Raw genomic sequence first — 26609 nt, forward strand, 5'->3', positions numbered from 1 at the left:
TCATTTCATAATCCAAAATGTACTGATTTAGGTCAATATTATTAATCAAAGCTAAAGCCATCGAATAAATAGTTATTGAGAACCACCAAACTATTCTCTGCAGGTTGGCAGTTACCAGAAGGGAGGGGGATTTGGGGGTAGGGCATGAAACAGGTGAACATGATCAAGAGATACAAACTTTCAGTTGTAAAATAAGTAAGTGTTGGGGATGGAATGTATGAGAATACAGTTAATAATATTGTATTAACTTTGTATGGTTTCAGCAACTGGATTTCATCTGGTGATCATTTTGCAGTATGTCCAGTGTCAAATCACTCAGAATTTTGCCCCAGATATTGCTTTTCAATAATAAAATTTGTAAATACTTTCACAATGAAGAGAACTGGAAAATACAGCCTTAGCCAAATCACTGAACTTAGCTTCACCAACAGGGTGAACAGGTGGCTCAGTGGTAAAGAATCTGCCTGCCAATGCAGGAGACATAAGAGATCCCTGGGTCAGGAAGATCCCTTGGAGGTGGGCATGGCAGCCCACTCCAGTATTCTTGCCTGGAGACTCCCATGGAGAGAGGAGCCTGTAAGGCCACAGTCCATGGGGTTGCAAAGTGTTGATCACGACTTAGTGACTGAGCACACACACACAACCTTCATAAAGAGTGGGACAAAGTGGCATCATTTTGCCTCCTGATGTGTAGTAATTACCACTGTTGTAATTAAAAAATGATCTACCTTAAATTTAATCATGAGGTAGCAATCAGACCAATCAAGAATGTGAGAAATTCTATCAGACAACTGTCCTGGACTCTTCAGAAAGGAAGCGTTTGAAGGCAATAAAGGAGAGAAGGGGATTATTTTTAATTTAGGAAGACTAATGGATTATACAGAGTATATCATGCAAACTGCTGTGCTGAATGAACCACAGGCTGGAATTAAGATTGCTGGGAGAAATATCAACAACTTCAGATATGCAGATGATACCACTCTAATGGCAGAAAATGAAGAGGAACTAAAGAGCCTCTTATGAGGGTGAAAGAGGAGAGTGAAATATCTGGCTTAAAACTCAACATTCAAAAAACTAAAATCATGACATCCAGTGCCATCACTTCATGGCAAATAGATGGGGAAAAAGTGAAAAAAGTGACAGATTTTATTTTCTTGGGCTCCAAAATCACTGCAGATGGTGACTGTAGCCATGAACTTAAAAGATGCTTGCTCCATGGAAGAAAAGTTATGACCAAGTTAGATAGCATATTAAAAAGCAAGAGATCTCTTAGCCAAAAAAGGTCTGTATAGTGAAAGCTATAGTTTTTCTAGTAGTCATGTATGGATGTGAGAGTTGAATGATAAAGAAGGCTGAATGCCAAAGAATTGATGCCTTCATATTGTAAGGCTCATGAGAGTCCCTTGGACTTCCCTGAATATTCATTGGAAGGAAATCAAACCAGTCAGTCCTAAAGGAAATCAACCCTGAATATTCATTGGAAAGACTGATACTGAAGCTGAAGCTCCAATACTTTGGTCACCTGATGGGAAAAGCTGACTTGTTGGAAAAGACCCTGATGCTGGGAAAGATTGAGGGCAGGAGGAAAAGCGGGGGAGGCAAACGATGAGATAATTGGATGGCATCACCAACTCAATGGCCATGAATCTGAGCAAACTCTAGGAGATAGTGAAGGACAGGGAAGCCTGGCATGCTGCAGTCCATGGGATCACAAAGAGTCAGACACAACTTAGCAACTAAACAACAAACAATGGGTTATACCAACTGAAAATGGGTTATACCAGTGCATCAATGTTGATGCAATTCTGGGTTTAGACAAGCAAAAAATCTGTAAAAGAAATGTAGGGACAACAGGAACAATTTGAATATGAACAGCAGTGTATTCGGAGAAGGCAATGGCACCCCACTCCAGTACTCTTGCCTGGAAAATCCCATGGATGGAGGAGCCTGGTAGGCTGCAGTCCATGGGGTCGCTGAGGGTCGGACACGACTGAGCAACTTCACTTTCACTTTCCACTTTCATGCATTGGAGAAGGAAATGGCAACCCACTCCAGTATTCTTGCCTGGAGAATCCTAGGGACGGGGGAGCCTGGTGGGCTGCAGTCTATGGGGTCACACAGAGTTGGACACGACTGAAGTGACTTAGCAGCAGCAGCAACAGCAGTGTATTAGATGATATCATTGAATTCAATTTTAATTTTCTTAGGTTTGATATTGGTATGGTGGTTAAGCAGGAGACTGTCATTTGAGGGATGTGTGTGCTGAAGTATTTATGAATCAGAGCCCTGGAGTCATGTCTACAACTTATTTTCAAACGATTCACCAAGAAACTTACCAACTATCAAATAGGTAAATTGTGTCTACAGATAAGAGTGAACATAAATGTGGCAAAATATTAAAAATTATGGACTTCTCTGGTGACTCAGTGGCAAAGAATCCCATGGACAGAGAAGCCTGGTGGGCTACAGTCCATGAGGTCACAAGAGTTGGACATGACTGAAGTGACTTAGCACACACACATATGATAATCAACAATGGGAGAATAAAACACTTCACTCACTCTCTGCCTCTTCGGGTCCTGCAGTTTCCATGTCTTAAATCCAGTTTGGCCAAGATCTGGACAACCTCAAACTGAAGACCGTGTAGGCAGCATTGAAGCAGGAGCCGATGCTGTTTCCCACATTGACCTTAAGTTTGGTGTCTTCTGCCCTTACTTTTGTTCCTCTGGCCTCTCCTCAGTGAAGTCTTTTAAAATGAAGGTCCCAATAAATTCAGTCATAATGAGGTATAAATTCTACTAATGTGATAAATGTATTTACTTTAACTGGCTAACAAAAATCTTAATCCAAGAATGAAGTTTTAAAGGTGGAATGTAGGAAATTAGCCTGTATAAATGTGCCAATAATTTTGAAAGGACAGAAAGAGGCCTTTTCTATTCTCCCCAAGTCAAACTATATAAGCAACTTTAGACATGAATAAATTAATTGTTGCTAATACTCACTTTCTCTTTTCCTTTCTAGGGAGCTGGCAGAGGTCATTGATCTTTCTAGGTTTAAAAAATTAAAATACTTATGGCTACATCATAACAAGGTAGTGTGATATTTGATCTTTATGTGGCTCTATGATTAAACTACAATCTTAATTTCATGTTTTTAATAGAACTGGTCATTAAAAGTATTAATATTTTATACTCCTAATTTTAATATAGGTAAGAAACTATATGTATATACAAAGTGGTATAGCGCCAGTGGTAGAGAATCTGCCTGCCAATGCTGAAGACTTAAGAAACGTGGGTTTGATCCCTGGGTTGGGAAGATCCTCTGGAGGAGGGCATGGCTACCACTCCAGTATTCTTGGCTGGAGAATCCTCATGGGCAGAGGAGCCTGGCGGGCTACAGTCCACAGGGTCGCAAACAGCCAGAAACAATTGAGGCGACTTTGCACACATGCATATTGAATAGGTCAATTTGTGAGATGTTGTCAGATGGGAGCTTTAGTTTTTCCTCCCATGTTCTTTCAAAATTGTTCAATGTAAGCTGTTGCTTCCCAGTTTCCTAGAAGAAAACTTGTGCAGTCTCATGACTTTTTTTCCTCTCTCTCTTTTGTAGTCCAGGAGCTTTCAGTCCGTTTTAAGCTACAGTCTTAGGCTCAGTTCAGAAATGAGAATGTGGAGATGAATATGAGACACATCCCCCATCTCTCCTCTCTTATTCAGCTAGGGCTGACTGTGGATGGCCATCTGCCTTCCTCATTAGCAAGGGGATGTGGTTGGTTGTTTTCTTGCCTCGCACCTCTACCCCAGTCTTCACAAGTTAGTATGGAGTGGAGGTGTGGAGGCAGTGGAAAGGCCAAGGAAAAGCGAAGTTCTTTTTCAGTTTTCACCCACTGGTATTAACAACGTTCAGAGTTTATTTTTTTCTCCCATTGGGTTATTCAGAAGCCCCCTCTGCTAGGTTTCTTCAACTCTGATTCCTCTTGGCTGGCCACTCCAGACCTCCCCTAACCTTGTATCCCAGTCATTCTTACATCTGAGCATCTCCTCGCCTTGGCAAACTGCCCTCTTGGGCAGGATCCTTTGTAAAGTGCCCTAGATCAACATTCCTCCAAAGGTCCCGCATGCATTCCCCGGAACTCACACACATTGTCCTGCCATGTGAGGGACTGATTACCTCCCAAGCTGATCTAGCTTCTTCAGGAAGTGCCAGGCACTAAGCCATCATGTCACCAGCTGCCAGGAATGCTCATCAAGGTCACTGAATGTGGCCCCCGAAGCTGCTCTTAGATGCCAGGGTTAGTTGGCAAAGTCTTCCCACCGTTTCCTCCATAGTGGGGCCTGACTGGAGCTCCAAGCTCTCTTCAAGTCAAAGAGCGGAACTGAACTAAAATTCAAGCCAAAACAATTACTATAGTTAGCTAGTCAGTCATTCTCAACTTTCTGAAGTGTGACTTTCCAACAGCTTGTATTTTGTTCATTATAAATTGATGATCTGGTCTTAGCATTCTAAATTTAAACTTTCAAACACCAGCTGATTAAAAAATAACAATTTGAGTTTTCGGTAGTGGTCTGCTTGTCAAGCAATAGTCCAGATTCACAGCACTGAATCTTTAAGCAGCCATGTTTATGAAAGTATTTCAATATTACATTGCAATTTGTCTGTTTTTTTAACCAAGTAAGTGGAAAATGGAAAAAAGTTATTCTAGTATTAAGTGCAAGCATAAGTTGCATAAGCTTGAAATAATTTCTAGGAGAACAAGCACAAATACCTTCAAGGCCCAGGCAGCTAACAACTGAAATGGAAAGTGCACAAACTACTTAAGGGCATACAAGTTCAAAACTCTTTTAAACAGTCTGCCAAAAATTATCCTGGGTCACAGTGTGTGACCTCCAATTAGAAAAAGATGGAACTCATCAAGCATGGCAAAAGTGACTAATCTTTGTTTTTCATGTGTGTTCCTTGTGGTGTTCAGTGTTCAGCTTTGAAGGAAAGAACATGTACAAATGTTGGCAGTATGTCTAAAGGGAGAGGTGTGATTAGGGATTTTTAATTTTTTTGGCTTTCTTGTAGTGGACACCATCCCACCTTCAGGCACTCACTGAATTTTCATACAGTTGACTTACAGATGCATTATATACATAGGAAAGGATTGCACACACTGTCAACTATTGTACTTTAGTTTTGAAGGGGGATTGGTGGAGAAAGGGTGCAACAAAAGGGCTAAATTCTCTTCTAGTGTTTGGTTATTTATGTTTAACAAACTATATTCTTTCCCAAATAGCCATCACTTAACTTTGTTCTTTAAAAATAGATTTATTTAGATTGTTAGATGGCATCATCACCAAGTCAATGGGCACGAATTTGAGCAAACTTTGGGAGATATTGAAGGACAGGGAAGCCTGGAGTGCTACAGTCCATGGGGTCACAAAGAGTAAGACATGACTTAGCAACTGAACAACAATTCCATATAATCCTGAAAAGATATCATATTAAAATAAATTTTAAGTGGTCACGAGATGAGTGAATAAGCCAATGTGAATTTTGGGGTTGATCAATAGTTGACTGGTTGCTAAGTTGTCAGAGTATTCACACTCCATGAAAAATTGAAGTCTTATTCAGCATCTAAAACTCTAATGGGCATATTAGCTATGATGGTACTTCATCAAAATTCCTAAGGAAAAAATGTGATTATTAGTTTTCTTTACAATCTAGGTTACACTGGGTGAACTACTATCAGGAAGTTACTATGCCAGTATTGAAATGATATGGAGAATCTTGGTGAGAAACATCAACAGTGACAAATGAACATAAATATTTAGAATTATAATGTTTTGCTAACAATGGTTTGAATCTGTGACCAGCATTGTTCTTACATTATTGTAGAACATAAATAAATGTCCTTAGATTTATTTCCTACCCTCTGTTTAGGAACAACTAAGGCATAAAATGAACACATCTTTTTTGTTTATTCATTTATTCAATCAACAACTTTGTGGAGGCAAATGCACTGATCATTTTATCGGTTGTCTATTGATTATCCATTATCTTCCTTTACCTGGATAGCAGAATCTGAGTTTGTGTTTTAGTACACACTTGTTGTTACTCAGGTAGGTGGTCCCATTCCCACTTCCAAAGGGTGGAGCCTGAACTGTTTAAACCAGTCAGGATAACCCCATCCTCCTTGTGAGTGGCTAGTCAATGAATGGGCTCATAATCCAATTGTTGCAATAGAGACATTGGAGGTAGCTCCTGGGAGACTTCTGTGAAAGGTTTCCTTATTCCTCAAAGCACACTGGAAGAGGTCCACTGTTTCCTCTGGACATTTTCTGGCCTGGCTTATAAGCCAGAAACCATCCTTCCAACTTGTGGATATATCCAACATTTTGAGAAAAGCAGAGCTCAGAGAATCATTGAGATTTGGGGCTCTTACAACTTCTGGACTCCTAGATATGTGAGATAATGAGTATTTTAATTTATATGCCAGTTTGAGTTGCGCTTAGAGATTACTTATAGTCAAAAGCATCCTATCTAATATGGTTTATTCTGTACTTGTTTTAGGCCACTGATAGACTATAACAATGACTAGGACAGTACCTGCCCTAGAGATAGAATTAGGGAATGGCTATACTCCTGGTGAGGGCGTTGTGGTTGCAAACTACCTGGAATGGAATGAGAGAAAGCAGTGGTTTGGGGAGACAATGAATGAGTGTGGTTTGGTGTGTTTGGAACCGAACATGCTCAGAGGGTGCACACTTCTCCCCATTATTATGCAATGGGTGATAAAACTGGAGCTTCTAGTCTGACCCTGAACCAACAAATTAAATAGGTACAAATTGTTTCTAAGGATTTGCAATGCCCCAACTCTCCTAGGTTTGTTCACGCTATCCTGCTTCCTCCTTCATTATGCTCTCTAGGGCTTGCTTTCTCCTTGTATTGTGTAGATATTCACTAGTTCTGTAGCAACTCTCTTTCTGAGTCATCTTTCTCTCATCTCCACTGATGTAATTAGTGAGAGGCAGCTGCTCTTAGGTGTTTATAAACTGAAGCCTTCAAAACACTCTCTCTTGTCTCATCTTCCAGTGAGCCTGACTGAGGGAATTTTAGGTCACAGTTCATCTTTTCTAGCTTTCCTAAGAATCTGGGTCTGCTCGGACGAGTGATCTAAGTGATTTGCATGTTATACTACAAATGTATACATTTGATCTATTTGTGTTTTGGCTCATTTCCTCAAAGTTTTTTTAAACAGATGTTTAATAATGAGTGTATAATAGTGCCACAATGCTAGTGTCTTTCTATTTCTGGAAGATCTAGCAGTACTTGGGTATATTCTATTTATCACAGATTACAGTAAGCATATAATTACAGTAAGTAAATAATGCCTCACCAAGCAACTATGCAAAATACAATCTGAGTTTCCACCGTGTAGCAAAAACTGAATAGTTGACAACTCTTACAAAATAAATTTAAATAAAAATACATCTTCTGACAAAGTCATACTTCATCATCTAAAAAGTAATAAAAATATTTATAACAACATTTTCCACACTAATATAAGCAAAATCATTTCAAGAAAGAGTGAGCTTATTCTTCTGTGCCATAAAGGTACTTTGTTTTTCCCTATCTCCCAGACAGGCAGCACATACTGCAAATTTGGTAAAGGGCACACATGTGTGTATTTTAGGAAGGCATATTGATGTACGGTCCCATCACTTCATGGGAAATAGATGGGGAAACAGTGGAAACAGTGTCAGACTTTATTTTTCTGGGCTCCAAAATCACTGCAGATGGTGACTGCAGCCATGAAATTAAAAGACGCTTACTCCTTGGAAGGAAAGTTATGACCAACCTAGATAGCATATTCAAAAGCAGAGACGTTACTTTGCCAACAAAGGGTCGTCTAGTCAAGGGTATGGTTTTTCCTGTGGTCATGTATGGATGTGAGAGTTGGACTGTGAAGAAGGCTGAGCACCAAAGAATTGATGCTTTTGAACTGTGGTGTTGGAGAAGACTCTTGAGAGTCCCTTGGACTGCAAGGAGATCCAACCGTCCATTCTGAAGGAGATCAGCTCTGGAATTTCTTTGGAAGGAATGAAGCTAAAGCAGAAACTCCAGTACTTTGGCCACCTCATGCAAAGAGTTGACTCATTGGAGAAGACTCTGATGCTGGGAGGGATTGGGGGCAAGAGGAGAAGGGGATGACAGAGGATGAGATGGCTGGATGGCATCACTGACTCAATGGATGTGAGTGTGAGTGAGCTCTGGGAGTTGGTGATGGACAGGGAGGCCTGGCGTGCTGCGATTCATGGGGTCGCAAAGAGTCGGACACGACTGAGCAACTGATCTGATCTGATCTGATTGATGTACGAAACTAGCAAGTCACAATTTGAAAATTAAAATAATTATTTGTAACGTACAGTTTTAAATACTTGTAAAGAACTCTTTGAGCAGCAATGGTTTTTTTTTTTTTTCAGGTAGTTTTCACAACATGCTTTGCCTCGTGAAAGTTTAGTTGATTCCTTTAATCAGGTTTAGGTATATATACATTTATCTATTCATTTATACATGCCATACTTTGTTCCAAAAAACTATTTAGAGCACTACAAACCCTGTGGTAGAGCATATGAGAAATTAATGAATAAAATGAACTAGCATACATTCCTTATAATTTGGGCTCTTAGGTGTTTCTGTTATCTCAGTGTAATATTAATTATCTCTCATGTCAACTTTGTTGAAAGAATATTTTACCAAATATTTAAAACCTCCTCAAAAAAGTAACCTAAATAAGATTTCAGTGCATGGTTGTGAAATTCATATACACTATATATCTAGTTGCTTCCCAGGTGGGTCAGTGGTAAAGAATCTGCCTGCCAGTGCAGAAGATGGGTTCCATACCTAGGCTGGGAAGATCCTCTGGAGAAGGAAATGGCAGCCCACTCCAGTATCCTTGCCTGAAGAATCCCATGGACAGAGGAGCCTGGCAGACCATTGTCCATGGGATCACAAAAGAGTCAGACACCACTAGCAACTAAACAACAACAATATTTATATGATCCAAAAAATGTAACCTATTTGGGGGAAAAAATGTATATAAAAATGTCAAGAACATGGAATAAAGAGGGAAAAACATGAGAATGAAGATCTATTTGCATTGTACAAAAACAGTTATTTCTCAATATTTTTAAAGTGTAGATTTTATTTCCAAGTGTTGTATACATTTTAAACTGATCCAAATGAATGCATCATGTTCACTTATTGGACAGGAACACCATATACATGAACTTAGAAATCCTAAAAGTATACTGAAATTTTTCTTTTTTTTCCTCCTATATGATTCAGTGTATATTATTAAAATTGTTCCCAACTAATACTTAAGAATTTCATGTAAATTTAGGGCTATTGTAATTATAATATCAAACATGCAATAATATACTCCTTTAAATAACACATAATTATAGAATTTTTCAGAATTGTGTCATGTCATTTAATCTCTGGTGTAGGGGTCTTTTAAAGCCCCAAAGTTTTTCAACTCTGATACTACCGACCTTCTGAACTGAATCATTCTTGGTTGTAGGGGTGGTATTGTGCATTTGGGGATATTTAGCAGCACCCCTGCTAAAGGATTTCTCCCCAGAAGCAACAACTAAAAATGTTTCTAGACACTGTCAAATGCTCTCCGGGGTACGAAATTGCTCCTCACTGAGAATCCCTCAAAGACAGAGTGATCTGTGGAAATCTAAGCCAAAACACGTTACTCTTCTACTCAAAATCTCTAATGGTTACCTATTATTTTCAGCTGAGTTCTTTCAGTAGCCTAAAGGCTCTGCACACGTAGGCTGCCAGCTTACCTCTCTGACCTCAATACCTCTTCTTTCACTGACCCAACAGCACCATGTACCCTATTATCTCTGGACCTATATACACTGGCTAGTCTTCAAGTGCTCCTGCATAGATATTCTCATGGCCAATTCCCTTTTCCTCATCAAGAATTTGTTCAGCTATTACCTGCTCTGTGACGTCTTCCTGACCAGCCCATTTGAAATATAACATTTTCTCCCTGTTGGCACCCCCAATCTCCATGCTTAATTTTTTTCCCATAGCATTTATCAACTGATTCCATAATACACAATTTACTTACTGTAAGTATTATTTGTTTTCTCTTTCCCTGCTAGAAAAAAAGACAAGGTTTCTGTCTGTTTTTTTCATAGCTATACCACTGAATTTACAGTTCTGGCACACAGTAGCTGCTCCACAAGTATTTGTTGAATGGAAAAACGTGTACATAAACATTCTAATATTTTCTCATAAATATAATATTTCCATTTTGTCAGTGAATCATGAAAGTCATGTAATGGATCATAAATTATAAGTTTGGGGAGGGTAACGACAATATTTTACTTAATATGATACTTTTTTGTTCCTTCAAAAATAGTTTCTAGGTTTTGTTTTTTCAGTTTCTGTTTTGTTTTTTAAGCATCATAGCTAGGTCTGCCAAGTTGAACTTTTCTTTGCAAAGGTGCTAGCTAAGGTAAACAGAAGTTCACTTAACAGAAGCATGCTTTAGCTGAGTTAAGCAGGAAAGTAATATGTTGAAATGATACTGGGTGAATATTAGGTAGTTTAGGAATCAAGTGTAGAAAATTCTTAGGATCAAAGAAGCCACGGCCACAGCCATATCACAGAAGTGGCTTCCACACGCACTGTTGACTTGCCAATCAGCAAGAGAAGCCCCCACCCATGCTGCTGTTTTCCTGTCCCCATTCCTGCTGCCACATTTCCACTGCAGTGGGGAATGAATGTTGCTGTCTCCTTCTCTGCCACCAGCAGATTTAACACAAAACTGTCTCTACCTCTTTGCATTACTTGTTTCTGATTTTTTAAAATTAATTTTTATTGGAGTATAATTGCTTTACAATGTTGTGTTAGTTTCTACTGTGCAGCAAAGTGAATCAGCTATACAGATACATATCTCCCCTCTCTTTTGGATTTCCTTCCTTAGGTCACCACAGAGCACTGAGTAGAGTTCCCTGTGTTAAACAGTGGGTTCTCATTAGTTACCTATTTTATACATAGCAGTGTATGTATGTCAGTCCCAATCTCCTAATTCATCCCACCCCCTTTTTTCCCCCTCCCCGTTTGGTGTCCATACATTTGTCCTCTACATCTGTGTCTCAATTTCTCTTTGCAAATAAGATCATCTGTACCATTTTTTTTTAGATTCCACATATATGCATTAATAGGTGAAATTTGTTTTCTTCTTTTTGACTTACTTTACTCTGTCTCTAGGTCCATTCACATCTCTACAGATGACCCTGTTTCTTTCTTTTTATGGCTGAGTAATATTCCATTGTATATCTGTACCACATCTTTATCCAGTCCTCTGCTGATGGATATTTAGGTTGCTTCCATGTCCTGGCTATTGTGATTCGTGCTGCGGTGAGCACTGGGGTGCATGTGACTTTTGGAATTATGATTTTCTCTGGATTGCATTACTAGTTCCTGATTTAAAGTTTAGAGTCGATGTGTATGTAGGATTGCATCCAGCCTAGTCATGTGTCCACACATTACCTGCCAGGAAATCTAGAAAAGCGAGTATTTTGCCTAATGAGGAGTAAGTCCTAATACCTACCAAAGCTCATTAGATAAAGAATTCCTTGAATTGTGGGGAGGATGATTCAGTGCCGGGAAGCTAAAAAATAATGACTCGTCTGTCTTATATTTAATAAGATAATGTTTAGAAAGATGAAAATCCAAAGAATAATACCAATAGTTACATAATAATTCCTGGCAGAGTCTGGAACTCTGGATACTGAACGGGGAGCTCAGGTATAGTTATAATCCTGTTACTAATAAGCTGATAATATTTAGCAAATATTTGTCTAGAGCTCTAATTCCTCTTACATAATATGCATGTATGCTAAGTCGGCTCCGTCGTCTCCATCTCTTTGTGACCCGACGGACTGTAAGCTTACTAGGGTCCTTGGGATTCTCCAGGCAAGAATACTGGAGTGGGTTGCCATGCCCTCCTCCAGGGGATCTTCCCAACTCAGGGACTGAACCCACATCTCTTACATCTCCTGCATTGGCAGGCGAGTTCTTTATCACTAGCACCACCTAGGAAGCCCCCTTATATAATATACGGGATGTTTATTCTTCATAACTAAGGGGTGTCATGATGAAGAAATTTGATGACATGTGTGAAGTACTGAACAAAGAAGCACATACAGTAAGCACGGAATGAATATTAAGAACCTACTCTTTTTTAAAAAATTGTTTTTAACAGCTATATGTATCACTACTATAATAATTTAAAGAATTAGCTAATTCTATACATTAGCAACATTTCTGCACACTCTGCCCTCATTTGTTAGCCCCCAGATGCAACAACTTTCAGTTTTTTAATGATCTTTTGTTGTTTAGCTGCATATCTCAAAGTCACATTCTGGTATTGTTGCCACTTGATTTTTCCCATTTAGACAATAGCTATTGAGTTTCCACAAAAATGAGGATTTAATGCTTTGTCTTTCCTGCCTCCACTTCCATACTTTCCATACACAGGCATACTTTCCATTTCCCATTCCCCTGATGTGGCAGTATTGTGATTTTGGTTAAATCAATATTCACTGGGTATGTTATTATGACAACCCATGCTCTTCAGAGCTAAGCCATGTGTTAAGCTCTAGCTACTTTCCCTTTATTGGATTTCCTCTACTTCCCTGGATTTTATTTTCCTTTGATTTGTTAAGTAGTTTTTTGTTCTGGGTTGAATTGTTTCCCTGCCCCAAAATTTATATGTTGAAGTTTTAGACCCCACTGTCTCAGAATGGGACTGTATTTGGATATAGGGCCTTTATGAAAGTGAAAGTCACACAGTTGTGTCCGATTCTGCAATCCCATGGACTGTAGCCCTCCAGGCTCCTCTGTCCATAGAATTCTCCAGGTGAGAGTACTGGAGTGGATTGCTATTTCTTTCTCCAAGGGATCTTCTTGACCCAGTGATTGAACCCGGGTCTCCTACGTTGCAGGCAGATTCTTAACCAACTGAGCTACTAGGGAAGCTGCTGCTGCTGCTAAGTCGCTTCAGTCGTGTCCGACTCTGTGTAACCCCATAGACGGCAGCCCACCAGGCCCTGCCGTCCCTGGGATTCTCCAGGCAAGAGCGCTGGAGTGGGTTGCCATTTCCTCCTCCAATGCATGAAAGTGAAAAGTGAAAGTAAAGTGGCTCAGTCGTGTCTGACTCTTAGCAACCCCATGGACTGCAGCCCACCAGGCTCCTCCGTTCATGGGATTTTCCAGGCAAGAACACCGGAATGGGTTGCCATTGCCTTCTCTGACTAGGGTAGCTACTAGGGCTTTTATATAGAGGAAATGAAGTTAAGATGGGGACATCAGGGTGGGCCCTAATCCAGTGTGACTGATGTCATCATAGAAGAGGAGATTAGGATAGAGAGGGAGAGGAGAGAGAGAGCAAGAGTAAGAGTGAAAATGGAAGGGAGGAGGGAGAGGGTCAGAGGGGAAGAGAGAGGGAGAAAGAGACGAGGAGGAGGAGAGAAAGAGAGAGAGAGAAAGAGAGAGAGAATAGACATGTGCATACAGATAGAAAGTCACGTGAAGGTATCAGAAGGGGCCATGTACAAGTCAAGGAGAGAGGCCTCAAAATGTAACCAGTCTTGCCAGCACCTTGATCTTGGACTTCTAGCCTCCAGAGCTATGAGGAAATAAATTTCTGTTGTGTAAGACACCCAGTCTGTGATATTTGTTATGCAACCCAAACAACCAAATATACTTTTTGTTAGTTACTATTACTTATTCAACCCAAACTCTCTCTCAGTTGACCAAATCTATTCAATGAATCATTCAGTAGCTTTTATTTCTTGAAGTATGCCCATAGCCTTCTGACATGCTCCACTCTGGACTTATGCCCTGTATCTCTCTGTGCACAATTTTAATCACCCTTCATAGCCATACCAGGGACTCCCTTTGCCCACTCTTGTTTCTTGTATTGTGTGTCTTACATTTTTCTGATTTGCATTCTCCAGCGACTTTGTGAGAAAGTGTTCCATGTGGTAATTTTTTTTTAAGATTGTGTATGCCTGCAATTGTGTATATTCAGTGTTCATATTTGGACAGATATTTTGGCTCATTGGGTTGGTAGAATTCTAAGTTAGAGATAAGGCATCACTCCACTGTTTTGTATTTTTTCAGCGTAACTTTTGAGGAGTATGAAGCCATTCTTCGTTCTGATTTCTGATCCTTGAATATGATGTGTGTGTGCACATGTGAGCACATGTGTTCTGTCTGGAGGACAGTGTTCTGACATTTTACAGTGATGTGCTTTGGTACAGGTCTGTTTTCAACCATTGTGGTGAGCTTGGGGAAATTACAGTCAAGAAACTCATATCTTTCCATTTAGGGAATTTTTCTTGGAGTGTATTGTTGATTTCTTTCTTTTTATGTCCACTATTCTCTTTCTGGAACTCCTACACAAATGTTGAACTACTGAACTGGCTCTCTAATTTTCTTTTATTTTCTCCATTTTCTATTTTTTTGGTCAGATTGCTCTACTTTCTGAGAATTTCTTCAACATTCTCTTCCAACTCTTTTATTACATTTTAGACTACATTCATGTTTTTAATTTCCCAGGGCTCTTATACCCCTCTAAATGTTATTATTATATTATCTTTATATATAGCAGGATTAAACTATAAAGATCTGGCTGCCCACATTCTGAGAGCCAAGCTGGGAAAAGAGGGCTGGGAACCCTCAACGTATAGTGTACATACATTCCCTTAATCTCAGTTTTCAGTGGGAACCTCTGTCTTTACATCTGTCTAGTGGCTACTTGACCAGGAACTCTTGTCTTAAAAGAGTTCCCTTAAAAGAGTCCCTCATTCCATCCAGGGAATGAATCTCTAGTCTTTTGAGGTGGTAGGGGAGAAGTCCAGTTGCCATGTGGTTATACTGGGAACATTATTGAGTAGAATTTCTGTGCTCAGTTAATCTTCTCCTCTTTATCCTCACGTCCAGTCTTTGAGCCTTTTTAGAATTTTATGGTATAAATATAAGGTTGTTTTCTGGTTTAGAATTTGACTTTGTTGTTTCTATTAATTCTATTACCCCTAGATTATATGCTTTCCAAAACCATATTGCTATGGTCTAATTTTCTGTTCTCCCTCTCTTTATGAATATACGTCTTTTGAAACAATTATTTTATTGTCATTTTAGATAAATATTTGGCTGGAAAAAATTAAATCTGTGTTTATAATATGAACTTTTAACCAGAAGTCATTTTCCTCACCAGCAATCATGTGCATAATTCTTAAGTTTCCTTCCAAGTCTGTGATCTTGTTTTACAATAGACATTTTTTGAAGACACTCTTTATATTGATGGCATTATTCAGATTTAGTGAACATAGTCTCTAAAACTGATTTTACAAGCTGTATCCTAGGGAGCTATTATGGAACATAATTCGAGAGACACTCGGAAATCTTCTCAGAGCACAATACCTATTCAGACTGACCTGAAAGTCAGCAATTAGAGAGTCATCGATCACAATCCTCTAATTGAAAAGAAATAGCAGGACTTCCCTGATGACTCAACTGTAAAGAATCCACCTGCAATGCAGGAGACATGGGTTTGATCCCTGGGTCAGGACAATCCCCTGGAGAAGGAAATGGCAACCCATTCCAGTATTCTTGCCTGGAGAATCCCATGGACAGAGGAGCCTGGCACACTACAGTCCATGGTGTTACAAAAGAGTTGGACATAACTTTGTGACTAACAGGAGCAGCAGCAACTGCTAGCAGACAGTGTTCTAAGAGAAAGGGGTAAAACAGTAAACAAAATAACTTAAAAGAAACACCTTTGGGATGGCTATCTTAAGCCTTATCAACAATATAGCAGTTTACCTCTACCAATCTGCAGAAATGGGACTCTAGAGCATGTTGAAAGGGCTTGAAGTGGGGTGTTCAGTGGTAAGAGGATGCTGGAAAAAAGGAATGCTGAAAAGCAACGTGGAGGAAACCAAGACCAAGTGCATTTACTTACGTATTACTTTGCTTCACAACCATGTTGCATGGTTCTTTTAGTTTGGACTGATTGGCAATCAGATGCATCTGTCTAGTTTCTGCTGGAAAGTCATTGATAAAACTGGAGAAAAACTTCCTAAGGGTTGGAGACATGAGAGGACAGTGCCTGGGACCCAAAGTTAGCCTAAGATAGTGGCAGCCAGATTGGAGCAATTTTTGAGAGAAACCCAGATCCCTTGAGATTCAAGATTAGATCAGATGGATGGGACTAGTCAAGCCAGTGACTCAAGCTGCATCTGGGAATGAGCTTCACAGCTCAGCTTCCTACCCTGGGTGGTAATAAAGTTCAGTGGTTCCCAGCAAGGACTCTGGAGTTTGGGCCAAACTTCAGTTCCTCTATATACTAGCTGTGTAGCCCTGTGAACAAGTTACTCAACCTCTCTGTGTCTGTCTTATTGCTTAAATAAGGTAATTTTATTTGTGCATACATGCTAAATTGCCTCTGTCATGTCCGACTCTTTGCGACCCCATGGACTGTTGCTCACCAGGCTCTTTTGTTCATGGGATTCTCTAGGCAAGAATACTGGAGTGAGTTGCCATACCCTCCTCCAGGGGATCTTCCCTACCCAGGTATCAAACCCACATCTCTTATGTCTCCTGTGTTGGCAGGCAGGTTTTTTTTTAACCATTAGTGCCACCTGGGAAGCCCATATATCTATGTAAATATCACATGTATATGTATCTTCAGACAACATTAGTACTTTGCCATATGTGTATATATTTCAAGATTATTATAGTTCTCTTTTTTCTCATTTGATGCCAGATATTTTGTACATTTTAAACATGTTTTTTGGTTATTGCTGACATAATAGAAAAAAACAATTGTGGAATATTTTTTATTACTCCATATTTTCCATTACTCAAACTAATAATATTTTCCATTACTTGAAATTATATTCAAGCTAAGGAAGAAATATCAATAACCTCAGATATGCAGATGACACCCTTATGGCAGAAAGTGAAGAGGAACTAAAAAGCCTCTTGATGAAATGAAAGAGGAGAGTGAAAAAGTTGGCTTAAAGCTCAACATTCAGAAAACTAAGATCATGGCATCCTGTCCCATTGCTTCATGGGAAATAGATGGGGAAACAGTGGAAACAGTGTCAGACTTTATTTTTGGGGGCTCCAAAATCTGCAGATGGTGACTGCAGCCGTGATTTTAAAAGACGTTTACTTCCTGGAAGGAAAGTTATGACCAACTTAGATAGCATATTCAAAAGCAGAGACATTACTTTGCCAACAAAGGTCCATCTAGTCAAGGCTATGGTTTTTCCAGTGGTCATGTATGGATGTGAGAGTTGGACTGTGAAGAAAGCTGAGCGCCAAAAAATTGATGCTTTTGAACTGTGGTGTTGGAGAAGACTCTTGAGAGTCCCTTGGACTGCAAGGAGATCCAACCGTCCATTCTGAAGGAGATCAGCCCTGGAATTTCTTTGGAGGGAATGATGCTAAAGCTGAAACTCCAGTACTTTGGCCACCTCATGCAAAGAGTTGACTCATTGGAAAAGACTCTGATGCTGGAAGGGATTGGGGGCAGGGGGAGAAGGGGATGACAGAGGATGAGATGGCTGGATGGCATCACCGACTCAATGGATGTGAGTCTGAGTGAACTCCGGGAGTTGGTGATGGACAGGGAGGCCTGGTGTGCTGTGATTCATGGGGTCGCAAAGAGTATACACGACTGAGCGACTGAACTGAACTGAACTGAATGTCTTCTGGATGGTTTATATAGAAATTCCCCCAATTTAATGAACCACATGATGCACTATATGCCAACTTTTGGTCTGAGAATCAGACAGTCTTGGGTTTGAACCCTTGCTCTGTTATCTTGAGAAACTGTTTAACTTGTCTAAGCCTCAGTTTCCTCCTAGGTAAAAAAGGAAATAAAACAAATACCATGGGCTACTGTAAGAGTCAGATGACATTGGTGAAAACATTTGGCTTAGTTCCTGGGTCATAATAAATGTTTAAAAGATATGACTTTTCCCTTGAGTCTAAATCAGTAGTTCCCAATCAGGAATGACTTTGCAACCCCTCTCCCACCTCACATATAGAAGGGGAATATGCGGCAATGTCTGGAAACATTTTCTATTTTCACAACTGGGGTGTGTATGCTACTGACTTCTAGCAGATAGAGGTTAGGGATGCTGCCAACCATACTACAATCCACAGAGCAATTCCACCAACCCCAACAAAGATTTATCTGGCCTCAAATGTCAATAGTTTTAAAGGTTGAGAAGTCCTTCCCTAAAAGTATGCCTCCTTAATTTTAAAATCATGCTGGCCTAAAAATTTCCCCACTAGTACATCAGTGGTGACCCATAAGAGCTTTTATCTTAAATGTAAGTGCTCTCCACTCTATCAAAAGTAATAATGGTTAGGGAGTAAATAATAGCAGCTATTGTTTATTGACCACTTGCTATATGCTAAACCCTGAGCTAAGATAAGATATAAGTCACATCTGACTCTTCGCCACTCCATGGACTGCAGTATGCCAGGCTTCCCTGTCCTTCACTATCTGCTGGAGTTCGGTCAAACTTATGTCCACTTAATCATGATGAGTGATGCCATCCAACCATCTCAGCCTCTGTCTCTCCCTTCTCCTCTTGCCCTTAATCTTTCCCAGCATCAGAGTCTTTTCCAGTGAGCCGGCTCTTCACATCAGATGGCCAAAGTATTGGAGCTTCAGCATCAGTCCTACCAATGAATATTGAGGACTGATTTCCTTTAGGATTGACTGCTTGGATCTTCTTGCTGTCCAAGAGACTTTCAGGAGTCTTTTCCAGTGCTCAGCCTTCTTCAGGTCCACGTGTCACATCTGTACACGACTACTGGAAAAACTATGACCATGTGGACCTTTGTCGGCAAAGTGATGTCTCTGCTTCTGAATATGCTGTCTAGGTTTATCATATCTTTTCTTCCAAAGAGCAAGCGTCTTTTAATTTCATGGCTGCAGTCACTATCCATGGTAATTTTGGAACCCCAAATCTGTCACTGTTTCCACTTTTTCCCCATTTATTTGCCATGATAGGATTGGATCCTATGATCATAGTTTTTTGAATGATGAGTTTTAAGCCAGCTTTTTCACTCCCCTTTTTCACTCTCATCAAGAGGCTCTTTAGTTCCTCTTTACTTTCTGCCATTAGAGTGGTATCATCTGCATATCTGAGGTTTTGATATAATTTGTGAAATGTCACATTCTAATATAAATTTTATGGCAATCCTTAAAATTGGTAGTGTAGATTTTTCTAAGTGGAAAATTGTAATAATGTTTTACTTTAACAATGGTCTGAGTGTCAAAATAATCAGCAAGTCTTTCAACTCCCATTCCTGGATCTTAACTTCAGCAACTTGGTACATTGCAATGTCTATAAGGTCCTGTGAATTTTACCTTGGAACTATCTCTCAATTTCCTCTACTTTGATCTTCTTCCACTGTCATTACTGTACTCTGGGATCCATATATTCTTTTGAATTAGCATAACACCATTTTTGTTAATCTCTTGTCATTACTGTCTCTTCTCAACAGTACTCTTTTCTGCCATTTTCTTTCCAAAATAAAACTGGTAAATAACACTTCTCTGTACAAAATCTTTTAATAGTTCCCCAAGGTCCTCATGATCTGGCTTTATCTCCTTTCACTCCATTTCCCCCAAATCATTTCATCCCAACAAGTAGTGCAATCTTAAAATTCCAATAATCATGATTCAGAGATGTTAATGCTCTTGAGAAAATTATTATTCTATAATCAAGATTAAATGGTTTGAGTTTATTAGTATTCTTGTGTTAATGCATAATGCAAGAGAAATTAAAACCTCAACTAACTAGTAATGTTCTGTCAATGTTGGGCAGGCAACTGGGGGAAAAAAAAGAGAAGAAAAAGTCATGATTTGCCCTGGTGTTCTGTTTCCATGCTGATGTTAAGTGTGGCTATCATTAGATTAGGGATTGGTGAGGGGAAAGACAAAAGGTAATGAGTGGCTGTCAGGTTAGCAGGAAGAGTGGAAGGGATAGGAAGCAACTGGGACCCACCCCTCTCTGTGTCAATGGTCTCTCCTACTTGGCACAAACTTGGCTCCTCTCAAAAAGCTGAAGTGAAATTACTAGTGTTTCTCCTTCACAAGTGCTGATGTAATTAGGTACAGATACGACTGGGAGACAATGAGGTTGAGCAGAACATGTGCATTTTATAGATTCATAATTTGGGACTGTTGCAAGTATAAGAAAAAATTAAATTTGCTAAGGAAACCCATTTTCAAACTTTGAATATAAATCTAAAATAGCTTTTCTGAGTTATGAGAGGGCATGAGTAAAATTTCTAATAAATCCTCACTAAGTCAGATAAGTTGGCATCTGTCTACCTAAATCAATCCATCAAAAGTTAAAACAGTTTTATTTAACTGATGACAGTATTTCCCATGATAGATTTTAATAAACATATAAAACTAATTTGCAATATGAGCACTTATTTCTGTATATATAAACCAGTAAGCACTTGGTCAAAACTGTTTCATGAGATTCTTCTCCCTGCTACATCCTGTATTAAGCTGTAAAGTGAGCATTGTTCACATTTAACTTAAGCACTGCTTTTAGAACTTATCTGCCCCACCCTGTGACTCTACCATGTCTCATCCTCATAACTCAAATCTGTCAAATTTTATCAGGGTTATAAAATCAATATTTTTCTTTAAAGTAGTGGGATTCTCCTTGCAGACTAACAAACATTTCTGAATTCAGATCAGAGTTAAATACCCCTATTATGTACCGTAATGGCTCATTAGAGGAATTATCAAGAGTGCTCTTGACTATTTCCAATTCATATAGCACACAAAATTTCTAATCTCATCTTGAAAGTAAGATCGCACTTCACCATGTAGTTAGGATAATGGAGAGATGGGAAGGATCAGAGACTGAAGAAACATGGTTTCTTTCCTTAAGGAAGACACAAAACCAGTGATCAAGTAATTGCACAAGTCTAAGAAAGTGTTGGATGTGGTCAAGAAAAGAAAGGTTCATGGGATTTGGAGTTATCAGGAAAGGACTTATTAAAGAAAGATGAGCTGTAAAGTAAGAGGATTGTGCTGTATCTTGTCTGCTTCTTGGAAATGGTGGCCAGTTGAGCTGTTAGCCCTGGGTCTGATCTCCTGAATGTATGCAGATTACAGAGTCCTTGGCTCAACTGAGATCTGTTGACACGAAGGACAGAGAGCCCGAGAAGAGGAGATGGCTCATAGACTGGGGCCTAAAGAAAGAGAATTCAGAATTAGGCCTTCTTGGGGGAGGAGGAATAGTGGTGAGAGGGGGAAGGTATACCTCAGAGGAAGGGCGGGTGGGTGGCATGTAGAGCATTTAACTACTGAATTAAACCATCTCTCAGGAAATCTGACTCAAAGTCCTGGAGCATGTGGAAGTTTAGAGAAGCAAAATGTGGGTCAAAACAAAGCAAGAAGACAGCAGTGAGATGCAAAGAGATCAAAGAATGGTCTCAATGAATCTCTGGAGCAGTGGAAACGTGTTGTGACAGCCTGCTCAGGGATGGTGGGAGAGGCATTGCCAGCCTAGGGCAGATCCTTGAGAATAATCAGAAATGTACCAGGAAGAAAAGCCATTCAGGCAAAGAGAAATCATGACTCATACACAGATGCAGAAATGGCTTAGCATTATCTGAGGAGGGAGCCCTTGGCACATCATAGCCACTTAATAATATGTGATGGTGAATCAGTGGATATATGGAGCCAAATCCAGTGCTATGACACAGAGCAGAACAACAGGAAAGGTTGTCGAAACAAAGGGCTGGACCAGATTCCAGAAGCTTTGAAAACCACACAGTTTAGAGGAGATGTGGTAAGAAAAGTTTGTATTAAGTCAGCTAGTTCAGTTCAGTCTCTCAGTCGTGTCTGAATCTTTGCAGCCCCAAGGACTGCAGCACACTAGGCTTCCCTGTCCATCACCACCTTCTAGAGCTTGCTCAAACTCATGTCCATCATGTCAGTGATACCATCCAACCATCTCATCCTCTGTCATCCCCTTCTCCTCCTGCCTTCAATCCTTCCCAGCATCAGGGTCTTTTCCAAGAAGTCAGTTCTTACTATGAGATGCCAAAGTATCGGAGTTTCAGCTTCAACATCAGTCCTTCCAATGAATATTCAGGACTGATTTCCTTTAGGATGGACTGTTTGGCTCTCCTTGCCATCCAAGGGGCTCTCAAGAGTCTTCTCCAACACCACAATTCAAAAGCATCAACTCTTCGGCACTCAGCTTTCTTTGTAGTCCAACTCTCAAATCCATACATGACTACTGGAAAAACCATAGCTTTGACTAGACAGACCTTTGTTGGCCAAGTAACTTCTCTGTTTTTTAATATGCTGTCTAGGTTGGTCATAGCTTTTCTTCTAAGGAGCAAGTGTCTTTTAATTTCATGGCTATAGTCATCCTCTGCAGTGATTTTGGAGCCAAAAAAATAAAGTCTCTCACTATTTCCATTGTTTCCCTATCTATTTGCCATGAACCGAGGACCAGATGCCATGATCTTAGTTTACTGAATGTTGAGTTTTAAGCCAACCTTTTCATTCTCCTCTTTCACTTTCATCAAGGGGGTCTTTAGTTCTTTGCTTTCTGCCATAAGGGTGGTGTCATCTGCATATCTGAGGTTACTGATATTTTTCCTTGCAATCTTGATTCCAGCTGGTGCTTCATCCAGTCCAGCATTTCTGATGATGTACTCTGCATATAAGTTAAATAAGCAGGGTGACAATATACAGCCTTGACGTACTCCTTTCCCGATTTGGAACCAGTCTGTAGTTCCACGTCCAGTTCTAACTGTTGCTTCTTGACGTGCATACAGATTTCTCAGGAGGCAGGTCAGGTGGTCTGGTATTCCCATCTCTTTCAGAATTTTCCACAGTTTGTTGTGATCCACACAGTCAAAGGCTTTGGCATAGTCAATAAAGCAGAAGCAAATGCTTTTCTGGAACTCTCTTGCTTTTTCGATGATCCAACAGATGTTGGCAATTTGATCTTTGGTTCCTCTGCCCTTTCTAAATCCAGCTTGACCATCTGGAATTTCACAGTTCATGTACTGTTGAAGCCTGGCTTGGAGAATTTTGAGCATTACTTTGCTAGCGTGTGAGATGAGTGCAATTGTGTGGTAGTTTGAGCATTCTTTGGCATTGCCTTTCTTTGGGATTGGAATGAAAACTGACCTTTTCCAGTCCTGTGGGCACACACTCTTTTTATCACATGTACCTTCAAAGGCAATTCAGTAGCCCAGGCAAGAAGTTGCAGATAATTAATAAAAACAGAAAATGTTAGCTCTTAACTAAATTTATATATGTGCATATAATTATGTACAATTTTGTAGAAAGTATATTGTTCTCTAACTCTCATTTTCAGCTCCATGGAATAACATTTCTAACCAGAAACTATTGTCTGGCAGAACTATATCTAAACAACAATGCAATATTTGATATTGAAGGTATGTCTTAAATTTTCTCTTTTAATTGAATAGATTTTCAATTAAATAATAACTTTCAACTATGGTATTGCTGAAGAGGACATGGCAACCCACTCCAATATTGTTGCCTGTAGAATCGCATGGACAGAGAAGCCTGGTGAACTGTAGTCCATAAGAGCTACAGTACAAAGAGTTGGACATAACTGAAGTGATTTACCACATACACATGCATGGTATTGCTAATGGCGTGGAAAACTCTGTTTTAACATTTTCATTGAAAATATATGATAGAAACTTAATTTTTAATGTTCTTATGTATATTTCATTTAAGATGTGCTGTTTGATTATGGTTTTAGCTCAATATTATCATATGTCTTATCCAAGATGTTAAAGAATCTTTTTTTTTTTAACATAAAAATTTTGCCATTCTACCGCATCGTTGGACACAAACTAGATATTGCGGAAGCAAAATTTTTAACAATGTTTGGGAGCATTAATAAAAATAATGACTTCATAAATAATCTTAAATATTTTTACTGGTTATATTTTGTCCCAGTCAAATCGGTGTTTCACTCTGAGTTAATTTTGTATCTGCAATAATCTCTAAACTGATAATTACAAGCCAGGTATTAAAGTACTTGTATACTATTATCATGAGATACAAAGAGGTGTACTACAAAACATTTTTCTTCATTTAAAAAAATGTTTTAAATCTTACACAAATATTTTATTTTTTTCAGGCCTGCACTATTTGCCTTCATTGCATATACTCCTGCTACATCACAATGAGTTAATAAACCTTGATGCAACAGTAAAAGAATTAAAGGGAATGCTAAATCTGAAGACCCTAAGTATTAATCTGCACTTTATATGTCCGTAACTTAAAAGTGATAACACACTATTTCATGTTTTGAATTTAAATTAAATCAGTGTGTTTAACAAAACTACTTAGATGCTCCTGAAAACAAGACTAGATCTTAATCTCTTTAAAAACATATTTTCAAAAGAACAACAGGTAGAAAAAACTTTTGTGAAATGATACAGTATGAAAATGACAAAAGTGACTCAAAAAACTGTTACATGTTACATCTGTGGTTTTGGTTTTTTCTTCAAAAGAAAGTTTTGGCATTTATTATATGATCCCGCTTGTTCATATAAATGTCCAGAATGGGCACATTGATCAAGATAGCAACACTGAGAGGTAACTGCTTTTAAATAGATTAGTGTTTAACCCAGGGTTGGGGGATGCAGGTCTATGGAGTGATAGCCTGGCATTTCTTTTTGGGGTGATGAAAATGTTCTGAAATTGAAGGTGGTAATGATTACACATCATGCAAAATACCAGCCTGGATGAAGCACAAGCTGGAATCAAGATTGCTGGAAGAAATGTCAATAACCTCAAATATCCAGATGACACCACCCTTATGGCAGAAAGTGAAGAGGAGCTAAAGAGCCTCTTGATGAAAATGAAATGAGGAGAGTGAAAAAGTTGGCTTAAAACTCAACATTCAAAAAATGAAGATCATGGCATCCAGTCCCATCACTTTACAGCAGATAGATGGGGAAACAATGGAAACAGTGACAGACTGTGTTCTTGGGCTCCAAAATCCTTGCAGATGGTGACTGCAGCCATGAAATTAAAAGATGTTTGTTCTTTGGAAGGAAAGCCATGACGAACCTAGACAGCATATTAAAAAGCAGAAATATTACTTTGCCAACAAAGGTTAATTTAGTCAAAGCTGTGGCTTTTTCAGTAGTCACGTATGGATGTGAGAGTAGGACCATAAAGAAAGCTGAGTGCCGAAAAATTGATGCTTTTGAATTGTAGTATTGGAGAGCACTCTCGAGAGTCCCCTGGACTGCAAGGAGATCAAACCAGTCCATCCTAAAGGAGATCAGTCCTGAATATTCATTGGTAGGACTGGTGCTGAAGCTGATGCTCCCAATACTTTGGCCACCTGATTTGAAGAACTGACTCATTGGACAAGACCCTGATGCTGGGAAAGATTGAAGGCAGGAGGAGAAGGGGACAACAGAGGATGAGTTGGTTGGTTGGATGGCATCATTGACTCAATGGACATGCGTTTGAGCAAACTCTGGGAGATAGTGAAGGGGAGGGAAGCTTAGCATGCTGCAGTCCATGGGGTCTCAAAGAGTTGAACACAACTGAGTGACTGAACAACAACAATGATTGCACAATTCTGTGAATATACTAAAAACTATGAATTGTGTATTTAAAATTAGTGAAGCCTATCATATGGAAATTATATTAATAAAGCTGACACCCACCCACCCCCCACAAAACAGCATATTTTAATGGAAGTTTTCCATTGGGTAAACCACAAACTTAATTCATAGATAACCAGGAACTGGCCTCAGTATTTGAAGAAAGTGTGAGATGGGTTGGAAAAATAAATAATACACAGTTCCTACTCTCAATAAGCTTATAGTGTTGAAGAGTAAATAAACTGGTACATTATGGCAATTCAGAACAAATATTTCTAGGTAGACCAAGGGAAAAGAGTCAGAGCAGTGAATGGGTTTTCAGATTTCAGAGTTTGAAACTTCTTTCAGTTCAGTTCAGTTCAATCGCTCAGTTGTGTCCAACTCTTTGCGACCCCATGAATCGCAGCACTCCAGGCCTCCCTGTCCATCACCAACTCCTGGAGTTCACTCAGACTCACATCCGTCAAGTCCGTGATGCCATCCAGCCATCTCATCCTCTGTCATCCCCTTTTCCTCCTGCCCCCAATCCCCCCCAGCATCAGAGTCTTTTCCAATGAGTCAACTCTTCGCATAAGGTGGCCAAAATACTGGAGTTTCAGCTTTAGCATCAGTCCTTCCAAAGAACACCCAGGACTAATCTCCTTTAGAATGGACTAGTTGGATCTCCTTGCAGTCCATGAGACTCTCAAGAGTTTTCCCCAACACCACAGTTCAAAAGCATCAATTCTTCGGCACTCAGCTCTCTTCACACTCCAACTCTCACATCCATACATGATCACTGGAAAAACCATAACCTTGACTAGATGGACCTTTGTTGGCAAAATAATGTCTCTGCTTTTGAATATGCT

At 39.5% G+C, this 26609-nt stretch overlaps 1 protein-coding gene across 2 annotated transcripts in view; it reads left to right on the forward strand.

Moving 5' to 3' along the window:
- The window catches only part of LRRC72 (leucine rich repeat containing 72), a 61834-nt gene that overhangs the window by 17749 nt on the left and 17476 nt on the right, over positions 1 to 26609 (forward strand). For both annotated transcript variants that reach the window (XM_006057038.3, XM_025290937.2), the window contains exons 3-5: positions 3022 to 3091; positions 23475 to 23556; positions 24276 to 24386. In XM_006057038.3, coding sequence (XP_006057100.2) covers positions 3022 to 3091; positions 23475 to 23556; positions 24276 to 24386 — 263 coding nt within the window. The remainder of the gene's footprint in view (positions 1 to 3021; positions 3092 to 23474; positions 23557 to 24275; positions 24387 to 26609) is intronic.

Source organism: Bubalus bubalis, chromosome 8 (genome assembly GCF_019923935.1).
Source record: "Bubalus bubalis isolate 160015118507 breed Murrah chromosome 8, NDDB_SH_1, whole genome shotgun sequence".
NCBI lineage: Eukaryota > Metazoa > Chordata > Mammalia > Artiodactyla > Bovidae > Bubalus > Bubalus bubalis.